Below are 18675 nucleotides of genomic sequence, written 5' to 3' on the forward strand. Positions count from 1 at the left end.
TATATATATAGTGCTTGATGACATATATATATATGGTCCCTAGTTCCTTCCTCTCTGGCACTGCTCCCCTGCTCAGCTTCCAGACGCCATGTTCTAAGCATCTTTGCTCAGCCAGCCCCTTCCATTGTTCCTGCCTTGGAGCCAGCCAACCGTGGACTCAAGTCAACTGTGAGTTAAATTAAACCTTTTAAGTTGTGGGTGTTGGTACTGGGTCTCAGTGACAGGGATCCATCTCACAGGGGCTGCCCTCTGATACACAGGTAGTCTTGTGGGACTCAGTTTCTATCCCATGGGTCTGTTAACTGTGGGTAACATAACTGAACTGTAGAGTATCAATGGAAAAGGAAACTAATGGGAGACAAGACTCAACCAGGCTAGGTGGGCTGGAGCCCACTCGGACACAGCTCAGGCTCGGGTGAAGATCCACCAGCTGTGCTGTCCCTATGCACCCATCTACACTTGTGAATGTGGACATTTTCCTGCCCCAAACACATTTGTAGGCTTTTCCAGATTCCTTAGTCACCATCACTGCTTCTAACCAGAAAACCCTCAGGCCAAGTGTGGCCCTAGGCATCTGAGCATGGATTACCTGGTCATGCATAAAATTCCTCACCCAGGAGTGGCTTGTCCATTGGTGGTAGACAGGGCAGTGGAATGCTGCAGCAGGAGGTGGTTATGTACTTTGAGTGAGCACATTTCCCATAGCCAGGAACCCAGGTGCTGATGGTTGAGCTGCCTGAAGGAACTTTAGCTTCCCACTATGACTCTGCGCTATGCTGTCTCAAGGGAGGACTACTGCCATTAGACAAGACCGTGCACTGGCTGAAGTAGCAGGTGAGACCATCACCTGAACCAGTGAGCAGGGCTGGGGTCGTGTACTGGCTTGTGCTGCTGATTCCAGGGGAAAATGGATGGCTGGTGTGCACTGAAAAGGTCTAATAGTGTCTGCTGGGCATCACTTCATGCTTAGTACATTTAATTGTAACTGAAGAAAGGTCTCGAGGCAAGGAATTGCAGTCATTTTTCAGGAGGGAAGGTGTAAGTCACTTAACCAGGCAAGGTGCTGAGTACTAGAAAACCAAGACCAGGTGAAGGAAGAAAAGGAGTAGGGAGGCAGGGAGGTGAATACCAGCATCACCTTATGACTTGTTATAGACTACATCGACTTTATGTGTGCACTGAGCACTTCCCTTCAACTCCTTCCAATTTTCTATAGCGGGCTGGTGGCTCGTTAACTTTAAAACCAGTTCAGCCACCAACCACTACACAACTGACCTAACCCAGTCCTAGACTACTCCAACATACACCTCACAGCCTTGGAGAAGACAGAGCATCTTCTTCCTTATGAAAGAGACACATGTTCCTATCAGCAGTTGCCTCAGCCTCTATCTTGGTGATGAAATACAGGTAGAAGGCTGAAAACAAAGCCAGAAGAGCCAAAAGGGTGGGCCGTGCTGTCTGCTGTGTGCCTTCATATCATGCCTGGCCCTCTTTGCTGTGCGCAAGGTACCTGTCCCAAGCTCCCTTGTCTGCTTCTGGTAACTCAGAAGGCAAGGGGCAGACAGGCATCTTTCTGTCTTTCACAGAGGGTGCAACAACCATCGCCAGAAGCTGATGTCTCTCCTCTGGGCCCATTTACCAGAGGGACGCTTGGGATCAGCCCTTGAGTCCAAAGAACAATTTCACCATTCCAGCACCAAGATCACAACTTCCTCAGTGGCTTCTCACCGGCATCAAAGGAGCCCAATCCTTGCATTCAATTCCCTTTCGTCAATAACCCAGAGTGGTTTCTGTTTTCCAGCCTGCTTTGACTGATATAAACCCTGGATTTGATTAAGGTATTCCTGGGCCAAACTGCACTTGGTCATGGTGTTTTGGAGTCTTTAGGGTTTTTTTTGTTGTTTTTTTTTTTGCATCATTCATTATGAAAACTTTCAAACAATAGTCATCTACTAACTAGATTTACTTTTTTTGAAAAAGTTTACTAAATCTGAACCCATGTGTGAACGAACGCATCACTAAGTGACATACACATGTCTGCACAGCGCATCACTGGGGTAAGGGTCTTGGGCCGGCTGTCATCACATGGCACGGCACAGCACTAGTGAAACACACAGCCACCATCATGGGGGCGCAACTTACTGAAACAAAAAGGAGCCAAGTACGGTGGCAGGCTGTGTGATGATCTCAGAATGACTTGAGGGCCACTGGAAAGTTGACTTACAGAAGTCTGATATAAGCTTTAAGTTTTATTTTACTTTTTTGCCCATGAGAAGAACAAACCAGAGAACTAAAATCAACACAAGGCTGTTCACAACTGAACAGTGCTTATATTTTATTCCTTCCTTCTTGAATGTGCTTTAAAACTTCATTTTTAAGCAAAGTTCTCATCTGACACCTTCACCGACAACTGGAAGCCACTCCATCTTGCTCCCTGGAGGAGGTGGAGGCCCGATCCTCGGGCACGGAACGGTAGAGCAGCTGTGTGGCAGGTAATGAGGTCACAGAAAAATGCTCCATTTGGCTTCGCACACTCCACAAAGTCCAAAATACTTGGTGGCACTGGGGATGGCATCATGGACATGTGCAGAGCATCTTATGCCATCTCCATGCTTTCCTTGGGAAAAACAGCTTTTCCTTAAACAGAATTATTATAGCTTAAGAACCACAGGATTTTATTCATTGTTTAATCTTCTGGCGACAGGATTTCTTTGAAGTAGAATCTAAATGTAAATAAAAATGAGGCATCAATTTGTTATAGGACTTTGCACATCTTTTTTTTTTGGACTGGGGATCAAACTTAGGACCTTGTGCTTGCCAGGAAGACACAGCGCCACTGAGCTACATCCCTGGCTCAAGACACAATCCTTATGGGAAAGGACAGAAAGGCTCAGCTACTGACTAAGCCCAGCCTGCTGAGTCATGTATACTTTTAGGAGCATCTCCACTTCCACTCTTTATTGCAACCCTATTAATGGTAGGTGAGAATTACGACAGCAACTAACTAAGCTGCAGACCAGTAGTCTTTCCCACATTATTTACATTTTAGGGCACAGGAACACTCTTTTAACAAGTAATTCAAGAAGGAGTTTTACTACCTGGTGGTGCTTCCCCTAGTCTCTGCTGGATCATTTCTAAATGGTGAATGTATTCTGTCAAGGAGTGTTCTGGATCTTGAGAAACAGTCCGTGGTCTTTCTAATCTTGAACCTGGGCATGGAGTGGTTCTTCAAACAATCCACCACATCAAGGGGAAAAAAGGAAAAAAAAAGAATTGAGTGTGACAGATGGCACCATGGCAAGTGAGCAGGCATACGCATGGGACATGCATCACCTATTTACCGTTTACTTCATAGCCTTTCTCATCACAAAGAAAAAGTAAAGGTTTTTAGAAAGTGCTACACAGTATTTTAAAGACCAACGTCTAGTCAGGCGTGCTAGCATACACTTATAATCCCAGCACTGGGGAGGCTGAGGCAGAAAGGTCACCATAAGGTCCAGGCCAGCCTGAACTACATAGTAAGATCCTATCTGAGAAAACAAAAACAAAAGAACAAAACAAAATAAAAAACCAACATCTACACCACATCTCACAGTTAAAATGACTAGAAACTACTGTATGTTATCAGTCGCTAAATCTTTAATTACGTTCTCCTTCACAAAAAAAGGATGATGCCCCAGTATCCCTTGCCCCAAAACTGATGCCTGAAGGGGGTCCATTTGCCCTTCCTGGGGTGAAACTCACCGCTGTCTTTACCTGGCTGCCCTTCCTCCCAGTCTCCTGCTGACCGCATTTTCCCCTCTTCCTGACACTCCCAGGGCTGGGCATGTGAAAGAGCCCTGCCCAGACAGAACCAGACCAGCCAGCCCCGAGGGTCCACTAGTGTGTTCCCTGCCTCACTCTAGGACAGGGCAAAGAGCAGCGAAGATGAAGCAGCTGGTTTACAACTGACCTCTCCCTCCCACTGGGGGAGTGGCAGGCAGAGTCCCCAGTGCAGTGGGAAGGCACATCCTGGGTTGGTGGGGACTCTCTGGCTTCCAGCGGAGACAGCTGCTTCCGTGGCACTCGGGGTCCTTCCCCCAGGATTATTTAACAACCAAAGGATTAGGAAAAGAAATTTAAATTTATAAGCTATTGGGAGTCTAAATGGCAATTTCAAAACATATTTAAAGTACCCAAGTTCCATTTAGAAGGGTTTTTTTGGTTTTGATTTGTTTTTAGACAGGGTTCTAATATAAAGCCCAGATTGGCCTCATATTCTTCTTAATCCTCTTGCTACACGTTGGGATAACAGGTGTGTGCCACCAGGCCTGGATTATGACACTTTTAAAAGCTTTGGAGAAACCTGAGTTTGATCACTTGCATTTTATTCTCACAAGGCCTTGCCAAACTCACAGTACCAGCAGGGCAGCCAAGGCTGGGGAGCCCTGCAGGGCTATGGGTAAGATGTGGGAGGTTGTCCCACCTCTACTCGTTCTGAGGGTCTCAGGAGGAAGGAGAGGCAGAAGTCCTGGAGAGAACCAGGTGTGGCCTGCAGGGGTCAAGGCATTTTTCCCCCCTCTCTCACTGAGTTTATTGGTACATTTTAGGTATAGAGTACAGTTACATTCATTATTGGGATCTTGTACCTTTAAATGATAGGTGGGGTCAAGGCTTCTTGATGGCTTGAACTGACAGAGCCACCAGGACAACCCAGGCACCATGGCAGTCAGCAGTGACTCAGGCAGCCCAGGGGGCTATGGCTCACTGTGCCCTCTGTGCTGAGGAGGAAGGACGCTCATGTCTGCCACTGGAGAGACTGGGACAAGGGTTCAGCAGAATTCCCTGCCTTCTATTCAGCCCCTCTGTGGTTGCAAGGCTGCTCTGCACAAGTTGGGCGGCAGCAGAATGTCATAGACAAAAATCTGATTGACCAGAATTAAGCAACAGTGGTCTGAAAGGGAGGGTATCCTGTGGAGAGTAAGAAGACACCATAGTGCATGCCAGTCTGTGAAGACTCCGCACACTCAACCTGCTGTATCCTCTGAACCAGTCTGAGAAAGCCTTGGCCTGAGCACTGCCTGTTCTCTGGCCTCTGACAACTGCATTGACAGAATTTACCAGTTCTTTTACTGTGCTTTATTGCATTCCCATTGAGGAATGGCCAAAACACTGACGTTTATAAATGGTATAAGTAGCAGGAAGAGAGGCTTGCAAGTCACAATGAACAGCAACTGAGTCCCACCTGGGTGGGGGGCTTTGCCTTGCAGCAGTGAGGCTCCTTTCCGATCTACTTCTTGCCATTTCTTAACCAAAAAACGTAACCTACAAATAAAAGAGACAGAACATGCTTTAAACTACAGCAAAGCAGGAATGAAAGGAGCAATGCAAATCCCAGTGTGACCCAACTACCAATCTGGACATGCTGATTACAGGTGACCCAGCACCCACACTCGCTGGATCAGTTAGTGCGCTACTACTACGCCAGTGCCACAGAGAAAGCTGACTGTGCTCACTTGTGGTGCAGAACCCTTCCCATGCCAGACTACTATCCCGACGAAGTCACCTATGACTGCCATATACCACCCTGGCTCCTGACCCCAACACAGCTTAGCTCAGGCCCTGTTGGACTCCAGGCCTTGACAGTTGCACAATCAAGTACAGCACCAGTAACCAGGGACAACACATGCTCCACCTGGCTTTCAGCACCCTTTAGGCCTCATGCTGTCCCTGATGTCTCTTGCAGTCAGGGCACCCTCCCAGCACGGCTCTCCAAATAGCTGTAGGCCAGCAGCTCCCTCCTCATGGTGTGGAAAGCACTGCACATCCACTACCCCTCACAGGGACATAGGGCCTGATTCACAGCTGCATTCGAGTGCAGCCATGTGTGGGTCTGGCCACCGCCCCCCATCAGCAACCAAAGTGCTTCCTAAAAAGTGGGACTTTCACATAGGCTGGATGGACAGAAAGAGAACAGATGCCTGTAGTGGGCAGAAGTCAAAGGTGTGGGGACCTCTCCTCTGCTTCTATCCAGCACTTCAGGTGGGCCCACCCTGGCCCTGGAAGGTGCTTCTGCAGACATCATCGGGAGACATCGAGACAACTGCTCAATCCTTAGTGGATCAAGTGTTTCAGAAATTTAAAAATTACAATTACAAAGTTTCAACACAGTCACTTTTTTTTTTTTTTTAACACAGTCACTTTTGAAGTGATCAAAATTCCCAGTAGGCCAAAGAGGGGAACATTGCCTTCCCAGGGGAGCAGGGAGGGTGAGGTAGGCGGGCAGGGCCTGGTCCCTGGCACTCAGTCCAGTCAGGTCCTGAGAGCGTGCACAGGCTCAAGACCGGGCGTAACTTCATGGAGTCACATACTGTATTTGTGCACCCAGCCTCCTCTTCTGTGGTATAAATCTGCGGAAATACTAACAACTGAAATTCACAGGATAAAATGCAGTTTTACATGTCATTTGATATGCCTATTGGGAGAAAGAGTCCTGGCATGAGATCTGTGAAGGGGTGAGATAACCCTTTATAATAAAAGGACACCCTTAAATCTTATAGTCATAGAAGTGGTAATTTTGCACAATATTTCTGGAAAACAAGTGCCATCTGTATGTTGAGGCTTGAAGCATCATTCAACTTGAGAGAAAACACTGTAGATTTTCAAGGAATAAAGCCACTTAAACACCAAGAGCATGTGCTGCACACTGGCGTGGTTGTAGCGGCATTTACCTTAACACTGCAATGACCACCCTGACAGCAGTGCGGAACCTTGTGAAAGGACGAGATGTGGACATTTTTTTATCTGCTTTGGAAGGAAATACCCCCAAATGAGCAATCATGGAGAGCGTCTCTTGTTCAGAATCCTGGAATCCACCAATCAACAGTAACAGATATTTCTTCTGATAAATGAGAGCCTTTCTAAAGCTCTCTGCTCTCAAATAATGAAGATACAATTTTTCCACCTAAAAAAAAAAAAAAATCACAGGAAACAAAGACATCTTGTTGATACACCTTGCAAACACTCACCACGCTGCCGTCTTTTACAAAGAGCCGGACAGGCTCTTTCTGTAGCATTTCAGTAGAGGCCAGCTCTGAGCAACATCTGCAGCCAGGAACCACCCTGGGATTGATCAACCCACCTTGCGCTCATCACCTGCTCACCACAGATCATCCTATGAAGCTCAGGGGAGGGTCTGTGAATTTCCCCCAAGGAAGGCCCAAAGCAGGCAGGGATGGGGGTCTCAGCATGGGTTCAATGGCTGACACGGTGGTGGTGGGGAACAACTGTGTGAAGCCAGGACACTCACACAAGAATTGGTGCCTCAAACCTGTTGATCACTGTTTCCTCTAGTGGGTTCCTGGTTTGAACTATGCTCAAAAGCCTTGTCAATGGCAGGCTTCTCAGGGGCCATGGCAGGTTTCTTTGGGACAGTCACTGCGTAAAAGCACAGGCAGTGTCTGCATACCATCCAACCAAGTTTCAGATGAAGTTTCTAACTTCCTGTCTTTGTTAGGGAACTGACTGCTAGACCACAGTGTGTCCTCCCTGCAAAAAGGCACACAATGGACCCTGGCAATGACAACTTCATGACCAGGAAAATGCTTTTGACTACTATGAACCAATTCAGTATTTAAAAAGCACCACTGACACTTTGTACTCCCAGTATCCACATGGGCTGGGGCTTACTTTGACGTTGCAGGTGTTTGCTTCCTCACTTTCCACCACTGTGGGCCGTCCAGAGTCTAAGTGTCGTAGCAAACTCTGAGAAATGGTTCCGTCTTGCCTCCGTGCATGCCTGCTCGACCTCTGTAACGAACACAGTCAGCACCATCTACAGAGCTGTTTTAAGCAAGAGGGTCTCGAGAAATGTGCCTCAGAGATGAGTAAGGCAGGAGGTAATTGCCCGCCATGCAGGTGGCGTAGGGTAGGGCTGGGAGTCTGTTTCGGACCCAGTGCACAAGTTCCAGATGCCAGGGTGGAGCCAAGGCTGCACTAACTGCAGATGAGCACCGTGTGTGTGTCCTTCCTCACCTTCAGCATCTCTTCAGGGGTTCCATGTTACGTGATGTTACCCGACAGTTAACATTTACACAATAATAGTGACTGCCATTTACTGAAATATGACTGCAAAAAAGGTACATTTTTGTAAAAATAAAACAAAAAAATTGAACATCTGTCAACAATCCAAATTCAGAGCTCTAAGCCTTAAACACCTTCACATTCTCTAGTCCTGGAAATGTTAGCTCTGGCAAACATGCAGTCAACTCCAGTGCCTCAATCAACACATGTGAAACAGCATGAACAGTCACTTGACATCCAGAGGGTCCCCACAGCACCACCAGGGAGCGCACACTGGGAAGATGAGGCTGTGGTGAGGGAACAAGGAGCCCCACAACTACTGCCCAGGACCTGCCCCTCTGGCCAGAGCTTATGGTCAGTGGCCCACATCCAGCACCCTCCAGAACCAGGCACCCAGGGCTGGCGGAGCCAGCATTGCCTCCAAGGAAGGGTAGGAGGCGATGCCTGTGAGCCCGATCAGCCCTGAGGAGAGAGAGGAAATCAGGTTAGCAATTCAAGTCATCCTGGACATAAATGAGAAGGTACTCCAACTCACTCACAGATCACCTTCAATTTGTTCATTGAAAATATCTAGCTGGGCATGATGGCATACGCCAGTGATCCCGGTTACTTAGGAGGCTGAGGCAAGAGGATCACAAATCAAGGGCTAGCCTGGAAATCTGTGGATAAATCTAGAGAGGAATATTTAGCAGTAAATAGTTATATGTGAAAGAAGAGTATCAAAATTAATAATTTAAGCTTTCATCTTAACAAATTACCACAGGCTAACAAACTAAACCCAAAGTAAGAGGGCCTAAGGAAATAATAAAAAATTATCAATGAGACTGAAAACAAAAATTATGGGAAATTTCACTAAAACAAAAGCTACTCCTTAGTCAGGCAATCAAAATTTGTAACACTAGCCAAACTGACCAAAATCCCCCTAAAAACAAGAGTTATAAATCACTAACATACCAACATTGGGAACTGTGGTACTGTGATATAAGAAATATATACATCGTTCTCTGACCCAGATCCTGGCACAGAGCTTCTAATTCTTCTGTTATTTCCTGAGTGACAGAAACATCTTTTATTCTAGGTAGGAGACATTCACTGGCTTCTGGACAGCTTTTGTTTTTTTGGTACCAGGGATTGAACTCAGGACCTTGTGCTTTCAAGGCAGGTGGCAGCACCACTGAGCTAAATCCCCGGCCCTCCTGGACAGCTTTTGACGGGGCTGCAGAACCAACTGTGAGATAAGAGGGTTGGAGTTTTCAGCCCCACTCCTGACCTACAGAGTCAGGTTGAGCTGATCGCCAATGGCTTCCCTAAGGAAGCTTCCACAAAAATTGAGATCTGGAATGCCACGTGTGGAGGGTCCTGCAGGTGGGCAGGGAGTGGAGGGTCCCAGAGAGGGCAGGGAAGCCCCACCTCTCCCCTACTCCTGGCCAGTGCCTCTTGTCCACTGGGCTCTCCGTTGTGTTCTTTGGGACACCCTGTATAGTAAGCCAGTACACATTAATGTCTCCCTGAGCTGTGTGAGCCACCGTAGCAAACCAATCAGACCTGAGGTGAGGGTCACGGGAGCCTCAGGCACTCCTGAGGACTATCTTCGCTTGAGTCTCATTCTGTAGCTCGGCCTCATCTTGGGGAGCTGACATCATATTGAGTTCAGGTGTCTGGCACCCAGGTGGCTGGTGGGAAACCCATGCATGTTGGCAACCAGGAGTGAAGTGGAATGTGTCGAGTGGTGTGTGTCAGAATATGAAAAGTGCTTTTTTTTTTTTTTTCCCTATATCTTTACAATAAAAGAAAGGGCATTACTACTGATCTACAGACATACATGTATATAGGGAGCACTACAACAACCCAATACACCTATCCCACAATGAAGGTGAGGCCAGACAAGCCTCAGAAGACACTCAAGAAGAAACAAATTAATCTGAATTGTCCTGTAGCTAGCTAAAAGCATCTCATCTGTCATTTAAAATTTTTCAAGAAGAAGACACTAGGACCAGATGTGTTCACTGGTGAATTTCAATAAATACTTAAGTAAAACATATCAGCTCTGTATTTCTTTCAGGAAATAAAGAGGAAACATGTCCCAGCTCATTTTAGGAGTCCAAATCAGACAAACAATACAAGAAAACTCCAGGATAAAAAGTCCTTCTGAATGGTCATATAGAATGCTCAAAATCTATAGACCCAGCACTTGGGAGGCTGAGGCAGGAGGATCGCTGAAAGTTTGAGGCTAGACTGAAGTACAAAGCAAGACCTTTTCTCAAAAAAAAACAAGAATGCTCAATAAAATATTAAAACAACCCCAGCACAATAGGAGGCTGAGGCAGGATGATCACAAGTTCAATCTTGGCTTTAGCAAGACCAAAATTAAAAAGGGCTGAAATGGCCAGGCAGGGTGGCACACGCCTGTAATCCCAGCACTGGGGAGCCTGAGGCAGGAGGATCGCTGTGAGTTCGAGACCAGCCTGGGCTACACAGTGAGTTCTAGGTCAGTCTCAGCTACATAGTGAGACCCTGTCTCAAAAAAAACAAAATATAAATTAAAATAAAAAGCTGAAATGTAGCTCAGTATAAAGGCTGCACACTGAAATAAATAAATAATATATAAAAATAAGAACATGGTAATTGAGTGGGGCTCTTTCTGGGATTACAAGATAAAGTCTATGTAATCTACTTTATTAACAGACTAAACAACAAAATGTCATGGTCAGAGTAAAAGATACAGAGAAGCACAACACATTTCAGCATTCATTAATGATGAAAAACAAAACAAAACACTAGGGCCATGGATTTAGCTCAGTGGTTCCGCTGCCTGCCTCACAAGTGCAAAGACTACAGTTTGATCTCTGGTATGCGTCCCCCACCAAAAGGGCGTCAAAACAAAACAAAAAACCCACTCAGGAAAGTAGGAATATAAGGGTTCTTTTTCAACTTTAGTGCTTGGATTATATAGATGTGTGCCACCATGCCCAGATTCCATTTTTTACTATGATGAATAATGATGCTGTGAAGTTTTATGCACAAGTTTTTATGTTTATGTTTTTGTTTCTCTTAGATAAATACCTAGTGATGGGCTTGTTGGTAATACAATAACTATTTCATCTTTTGAGGAACTGCCAGGCTATTTTACAAAGCAACAGCACCATTTTATAGTCCCATCCAATTCTTTCTACATTGATCTAAATTTAATACCATCTTCATTTTTAAAAACCAGCAGGATCCTAAAATTTACACTGAGAGGTACAGGAACTAGAAGAGTCAATCTGAAAAACAACAAAAAAGTTGGAAAATTCACACTACCCAATATGAAGATGTAATATAAACCTCCATAACTCAGGCAGCTGGTGAATATGACAGAGAACTTACAGACCAATGGAGAAGAAGTGCCCAGATATAATACACTGATGTTGTGATGGATTCTGACCTGTGTACAAAGACAATTCAATGACAAAGAACTGGACATACATATATGTACAAATGATCCTCTCTGACCTTCAGTCCCTGAACAAAAGTGAACTCAAAATAGACCAAAGACCGGGAAAGTAAAATGATAAAACTCTTGGCATGATACATGAGGGTCAAATCAATACACTGGAGTTCACAAAAATTAAGAAACTTCTGCATCTCAAAGGAAAATACAGAGAAAGAAGAGATCAGCATGGACTAGTAGAAAATATTTCACATTCCTGACAATGGAGTTGTATCCAAAATATATAAAACAATTACCAAAACTAAAGGGATGAAAACAAAAAATCCAATTCAAAAATAGGCAAAAGACCTTAATGGATACTTCACCAAAAAAAGATACACAATGGTAGAAAAAAATGTGAAAAGATGCCCAAAGCTTGAGTCATGAGGGACAGGTACATTATAACAACTCAGAGACACCACATTCCACCTGTCATTGTCCTTGGGAACCTCTGCCTGGCCCACTCCTGGAGTTTTCACCAGAGACAAAACCCATGTCAATGCACAGCCCTGGGAAGTCTGTTGTGGCAAAGTGGAACAGCTGGGGTGTTACAGTGTTATAATTTGAAGACTCAAGAATCCCATAGTCACTTGAAGAGATGGATAAAAACCTGTATTATGCAGGCAGGCTCAGAGGAATTCAAAGGAGTTCCTACTCAAAGTCTGAGTACTATAACAGAAATGAGAGCCTCCTCATATAGGACTATAGGTAGGTGAGCATGCTCACTGAAGCAGAGGGGCAGAGTTACAGAATATTCCCCAAAACAGAACATTCTTGGTAAGGGGCTTCCCAGAATATTCTTCTAAGGGGGCAGAGCCTAGCATCATTCTTATAAGAGGGCAGAGCTTAACACAACATTCTTGAAAGGTCACACAGTTCAAACAGCCACATTTTGATACATTGGGCACAAAGCTCAGCAGCACAAACTTACATTTCTGGAACTAAACATTCAGTGGGGAAAAAAAGAAAAACATGGAGGCAAGGCAAGGCCCGTCTTATTATATAATATTGCTCTATCAGTCTGCCACAGGATTTGTAATAATCAAAAACAGAAAACAATCTACACATCCTCTAGTGGCCTGTCTAACCCACCAAACACTGCTTAAAAATAAAAAGGAACCATCCAAAGGGATATCAACAGCTAGGGAGCCACATACTGCTTGATTTCCCTATATGACATTTGACATTTGAGAAGGAGCCCAGGTTGATGGCACAGGCCTTTACGTGGGAGCCTATGGCTGTGTTCTTTTGGGAGCCAACCTTGTTCTGCATTCATAATAGTGGTTGTCATGCAGGTTACCAGAATAAACACATATGAAATTTACATGACATTACACCAAAAAAAAAAACAAAAAAAAACAAAAAAACAAAAAAACCCAGCGAGTTTTACTGCATGTAAATTTTAAAATAATTTTTTAAATCTTCACTATAAAAAGGTAAAGCAAATCACAAACAAAAAACACCTAACTATATTAGACTGAACCATTAGGAAATCTGTAAATCATTTTAAGAGCCAAATAAAACTCTAATTTGATCTAATTCTTAGTCAAAGTTTCTTTTTATGAAGATGGACAAAACTATGCAGAGGCCAGGATTACATGGGATACTCCACGTATGTGTTTGTGACTAAAGTAGAAACAACATTGCTACAACGGCAAATAAAGCATTCTGGGCTGGGTGCAGCATAGTGCACTGTAATCCAGGCAATGCAAACAAACATCCTGGAACACTGAGCAAGACTTCACATTAGATGGGACAGAGCCCATGAGGGCCAGGCAGGGATGGTGACCACATGCGCTAGGATGAGAAGGAGCCAAACAGAGAAGGACTGGGCCTACAACAGGAGGAGGGTTACGGACACTCACGCTGAGGATGCAGCCCTTCTGCACATGGTGCCTCAGGGTCTTCTCGAGCCTGGACACGGCCCTGCACAGCTCTGCCTTCTCCTGGGTCACAGTGCTGATGGCTTTTGTGAGAGAATCATTGTCTTTCAACAGCACGTCCACCAGCTGCACTTGTAGCTCTGCTGCCGTTTTTTTCTTGAAAAGGAGAAAACAAATTTATAGAATATTTTTTGCTAGCCGGCCACGCGGATGCACACCAACAATCCTAGGTGCTCAGAAGGCGAAGGCAGAAGAAACTTGAGTTTGAGACCAGCCTGGGCAATTGAGTCTCACAATGTGTCTCAAAATAAAGAGCTAGGGGTTCTGCTGCCTGCCTCACAAGTGCAAGGACTCCAGTTCAATCCCTGCTACCAAAAAATAAAAAAAACCTAACAAAATAAAGGGCTGGGGATGTGGCTCAGTGGCAGAGCATTCACCTAGCATGCACAACAGCCTGAGTTCAATCCTCAGTACTGCCTCCTCCACGCAACCCCAAAAAGAATTTTTTTGTTGTGGCTGTAAAAAGACAGGCATGTAATTGTCAATGGTTATTTTCAGTACTTGTGAACATGTGTGGAGCTGGACAGTTGCAGGGTTGGGCACAGCTAGGTTATCTACAGGACAGAAAGAGGTAATAAAAGTCATCAAGTCACATTTCTTTTCAGTCCTCTACAAAATATTTCATACAGGGGCTGGGGATTTGGCCTAATGGTTACCGTGCCTGCCTCACAAGTACAAGGACCTGAGTTCAATCCCCAGTACCAAAAAACAAAAACAAAAACAAACAAAATACTTCATATAAAACTGGACTCTATGAATAGTACAGTTCTGTTACAAAATACAAACCTGTTCTAATTTTAATAGGATCATAAACAGAGGTGGCACATTGAGAGGTAACACCCTAAGGGCTCAAATGCCTGAGTCCCTTAAAACAGAGAAGGTTCACAAGATCAAGCCCAGCCTGGATAACAGAATGACTTAAGAAGAAGCTGTCTTAAAATAAAACAGACTGAGGATGTAGCTCAGTGCAAAGACTTTGGGTTCAATCCCCAGTACTGACAACAAAATAAGGCCCATTATCTTCACAATCAGAATGTTAGGCCACTGAGGGAGGCAATGCAAAGCTCACTAGTGACCCATACAAGAGAGACAGGACGCACACCATTCATGACTTCAGCAGGCAGGGATGGAGGGCAGGCAAGTGGCAGTGAGCAGCTTCCCTGCCACCTGAGCCCAAACTGTGGAGAGCACCATGACACTGCCATGATTTCATAAGTGCCACAGAATTTTAGGCAGTGCTTAGGCCCACTGTGAACTCCACCAATGATGGCTCATGGGGAGCTCAGAGCTCCCAGGAGCTTGGGATTTCATTTCCCACTGCAGCCTTCAGGAAGATAGGTATCTATCAGTGGGGTGAGGGACTTTCTGGGGCATCTGCCCCCAGCAGAGCAGAGCCCACCCCTCTGCTTCCACATCCCCTAGGGTGGGTCCAGCCATGCACAAAGGGGAAGTCCAGACACCACGCAGCCTTGTAGGCAGTGCATGCAAACCCCAAAGATGATGCACTGTGTACCAGGACACAGAGGGCATCTAGCACCCATGTCACGGGTGGCAAACTCAGTAAAGGAGGAATTAATCACCAGCCAACAATAAAAATGAAACTGGAAAGCTGGCATGATGTCATTTCAGACAGTCAGCCTCAGACCCATCTGTCGGGGCACAGCAAGCACAGAGAAGATGCAGAGTGGGCGGGACAAGCTTTCAGGATGAAAGGTAACAGATTACCTCTCTTGTCATACCTGGGAGGAGGCAGACATGCTCAGTTCAGATTTCAGCCCCTGTAATGTCTGCACTAAAGATGACACAGCCTTCTCACTGGATAATGTCCAATCATTAACTGTCCTGTAAAGATAAATGGGCATTCAGAAGGTTCATACATATCCTAAATGACTGTCATCCTGAGCTATGCAAGAACACTCTGCTGAAGAGACAGACAGTGAGCAGCCCTGCCTGTGTGGATCTTCCACCTGGCCCACTGGTGAGTCTCTTCATTCTGCCATCAGGGTCCGTGACAGCAGGAGCTGGGAAGCCCTCTTCTGACTGTGGCCAAGGGTGGCAGGTCTGCTGGAGGACAGACTGGCAACCGACTGCAAGGTGAATCCCAAGTGCCCAGACCCCAACAATGCCGCTTCCTGTGTTCTAAGTGAAACCACTCAGAAACTATGCTGTTATAGAATCAAACTCAAGTACCAACAGGAAAACTCTGAGCTAAATTTCTGTGTACAAAAAGGCAAACATCAACATTGATTTTTCTACTCCTACAAAACACAGGAGGCACAACTCTTAACAGATGAGTCTGGTCTCAGCTGTATGGCCTGAGGCTGCAGTGTGACACCAACCTTATGCCCCAACCTTGGTGGACAAAGGCAGGGTGGGAGTGACATCGGGGGACACTGAGGCCCAGAGCTCTGGGTAGGAGGGAAAGAACCAATCTAGACAGGACTTGGAAGTCCACAGTCAGATGTACAGTACCAATATTAAAATGTAGAAAATACGGTTCTGTCAGGAACTTTCAGGGGATCCAGGCCATCAATTCATTCAAATTTATGGAAAGGGAGATTGAGTGTGAGCTCATTCAAACATGGTCCTGAAGTCAAAGATGCCCAAACTTCAGAACTTCCCTTGGAATAAAAGGGCAGGTGACTTAACTGGTCACAATGGTGTACCCTGTAATCCCAGGTACTGAAGAGGCCAAGGCAGAAGGATATCTCACATTAAGAGGGCAGCCTGGGCAACTCAGACAGACACTGTTTTAATTAAAATAATAAAATAAAATAATAAAAGGGCTGAGAGGCAGCATCAGTACACCTGCCTTGCATGTACAAAGGACTGGATTCAATCCTCAGCACCATACACAAAAGAAATCAAGATGGCCTGCACTGGCAGGATACTAGCTGGCACCCAGCAACTCCATGCCCACACCTGTCTACAGTGTGGTTGACAAAGCTGGTCAGGAGCTCAGCCACACACAGTAGCTGCTGCCGTATCTTCTCCAGTCCTTGCTGCTGTTCCCAGAGACTGCTCAGCTCCAGAGAGTCCAGGAAGGGGCCACTGCCCAGATGCACCTCCTCTTTTGACTGCAGTTCTCGTACCATCTGCTGAAGCTGTTCAATCTTATGCTCATCACGCTGGCGCTGTAATTTTAATTCTTGCTGTCAGTAAATGGCAAAAACACACAGACGGCTTCGTGTGAGTTCCAAAGCCATCATTCAGCTAAAGGCCCACAATACAGTGGTGTGCAGGGAAGGCCCCTTTGTGGAGCACTTGGTGGGTAGCCACACTCTGCTTGTGCTCCTCCCTCAGAATCCTACCAGCTAACCTGCCCAACATCTTCACACAGTCAGGAAGGTCCCATCTTTACTCCTGAATGAATACAGATGTTACCACCACTAGACCCAGCTGGCCTTTGGGTCCACAGGGGAGCCTGTGATGCTGAATATGGCAGGACAGAGCTCCTTTCTGTCATGCCTGACCTAAGTGAATCCTTCACAAACAAACAGGACAAAGCAAACAGGTTGCTTTTAGCAAATGACGGGCTGTTTCTCAGTAAACAGAAGACAATCTCCCTGGCACTGAAAAATCTAGTGATTGTCTCCACACCTGTACTGACCATCCTTGGATTCTGTCATATTTCTTATGATCATAAACTCCCTTTTCAATACCTATATAAGCCTAGTTCCTTTCCCAGTTAGCTGTGTTCCCCCCTCCCTCTGGCCACCAACTCATAGATGAAATCTTTCCCAGCTAGCTGCTGATTTTCTCTCACCAAATGTCAGCCCATTTACACACAAGTAAGAAACTCAGCTTTTCCCAGCTAGCTGCTCAAATCTATCCTCCATTTTAATCCCTGATTTTAGTCTCTGTTCCCTGGAATAAGCTTTTCTTTTCCTCATAAAAGCCTATGTAGAGTGGTTTTATGTGCGCTTTTAAAAACATGTTTATAACACACCGGTACATACGCACATACGTATGCCACAAGCCAGAAGAGACATGAAAAAGCACAAACGTGTGCATGTAAGCAAGCATGCACACACAAAGCCCTGGATTTGCTGCAGTGGTGCCACACCAGCCAGGTAGGGCCTTTGCTCTGCTGGGTCTTCTGTAAAGCGGAGGTGAGTTCACCCACTCAGTGCACCAGCACCACAGAAGTGATGAGCCTTGTACTGGGTGAAGTGGAAATGACTAACAGATGCTTGGACTCCCTGCACAGGCCCAACTCACACCAGGCAGGCAGCTGAGACCATGCTGGCAGGAAAGGCGGTCAGCTCAGTAGGACTCCCATGAGCAAACATGGATGAAAAAAGCAAGAAGAATTCCAGGACTGAGACACAGCAAGCACCCAGAGCCAGACTTGGGTCTGCAGTCAACACAGCTGGCAGGAGCCTGGGGTGCAGCGCATGCACCATATCCTCTGACATCAGCACAGTGCACACACACTGTTATCCATTTTCCTGGAGAAGAAAGTTAAGCTACTGTTTGGAGCAGGCAACTCTAGCCCTGCAAGGACCACTGGCAAAGTTCTGGCAGCCTGGCCAGAGAAAAATCCTGTGATCCAGGTCACTGGGGCCAGCTGCAAATACCACCAGAATCCTTCCCCCTAATGTCACATCAAGAGAAATTCCCAGCTTCACACACAAGATGTTTTCTCTGTATTTACTTTCCAGAAATATGACACTATCTGTTAATCAAACAAAAGGGCTGGCTAGAAACCATGGATATATGGCTTGGGAGCTCTTAGGTGAAAACCATTTTGCCTCCAATCCCCTTTCCTGGACACAGGCAGACGCAATGGCAGCCAGGTCATGAGGATCCGTGTGACCAGGGGTCACAGTTACCTCACAGAGCAAATGGGGTCCCTGCTGGCCAAGCTGTCCTGTCTATACCCCCAAGCTTTCTACCACTCCAGACAACGCCCTAAGGCCCAGTCCTCCAAATAACTCCCCACAGCCTATACATCCAGATACTCCTAATGCCTATGCCTCCAAACTCTCCTACTCCACACCTACCAATGATTCCAGGCTGTCTATCTACATCACATCATCTCTTGTGACAGAACACTAATTATTTTGGAAGTTTCTTAACAAAAAAATAATAATCACTTCTGAGGGCTGGGAATGTAGCTCAGGATCAATGCACCTGCCTAGCAAGTGCAAGGTCCTGCGTTTGATCCCTGGTACAAAAAAAAAAAAAAAAAAAAAAACC

At 45.8% G+C, this 18675-nt stretch overlaps 1 protein-coding gene across 9 annotated transcripts in view; it reads right to left on the bottom strand.

Annotated features, from left to right (window-relative positions):
- Window positions 1–2038: 2038 nt before the first annotated feature.
- Window positions 2039–18675, bottom strand: part of Pcnt (pericentrin) — a 104587-nt gene continuing 87950 nt past the window's right edge. For 8 of the 9 annotated variants that reach the window (XM_010636387.3, XM_010636386.3, XM_010636380.3 and 5 more), the window contains 9 exons: window positions 16396–16625; window positions 15213–15315; window positions 13396–13569; window positions 7669–7788; window positions 6711–6943; window positions 5225–5304; window positions 3953–4073; window positions 3099–3226; window positions 2040–2723 (listed from right to left, as the gene is read on the bottom strand). In XM_010636387.3, the coding sequence (XP_010634689.1) occupies window positions 2680–2723; window positions 3099–3226; window positions 3953–4073; window positions 5225–5304; window positions 6711–6943; window positions 7669–7788; window positions 13396–13569; window positions 15213–15315; window positions 16396–16625 (1233 nt within the window). In that variant the 3' untranslated portion in view covers window positions 2040–2679. Of the gene's footprint in view, window positions 2724–3098; window positions 3227–3952; window positions 4074–5224; window positions 5305–6710; window positions 6944–7668; window positions 7789–13395; window positions 13570–15212; window positions 15316–16395; window positions 16626–18675 lie in introns of all 9 variants that reach the window. The other variant, XM_010636382.3, reaches the window with a different exon arrangement.

The sequence above is a fragment of the Fukomys damarensis genome, unplaced genomic scaffold, assembly GCF_012274545.1.
Source record: "Fukomys damarensis isolate Sample0158 unplaced genomic scaffold, DMR_v1.0_HiC HiC_scaffold_24, whole genome shotgun sequence".
NCBI classification, from domain to species: domain Eukaryota; kingdom Metazoa; phylum Chordata; class Mammalia; order Rodentia; family Bathyergidae; genus Fukomys; species Fukomys damarensis.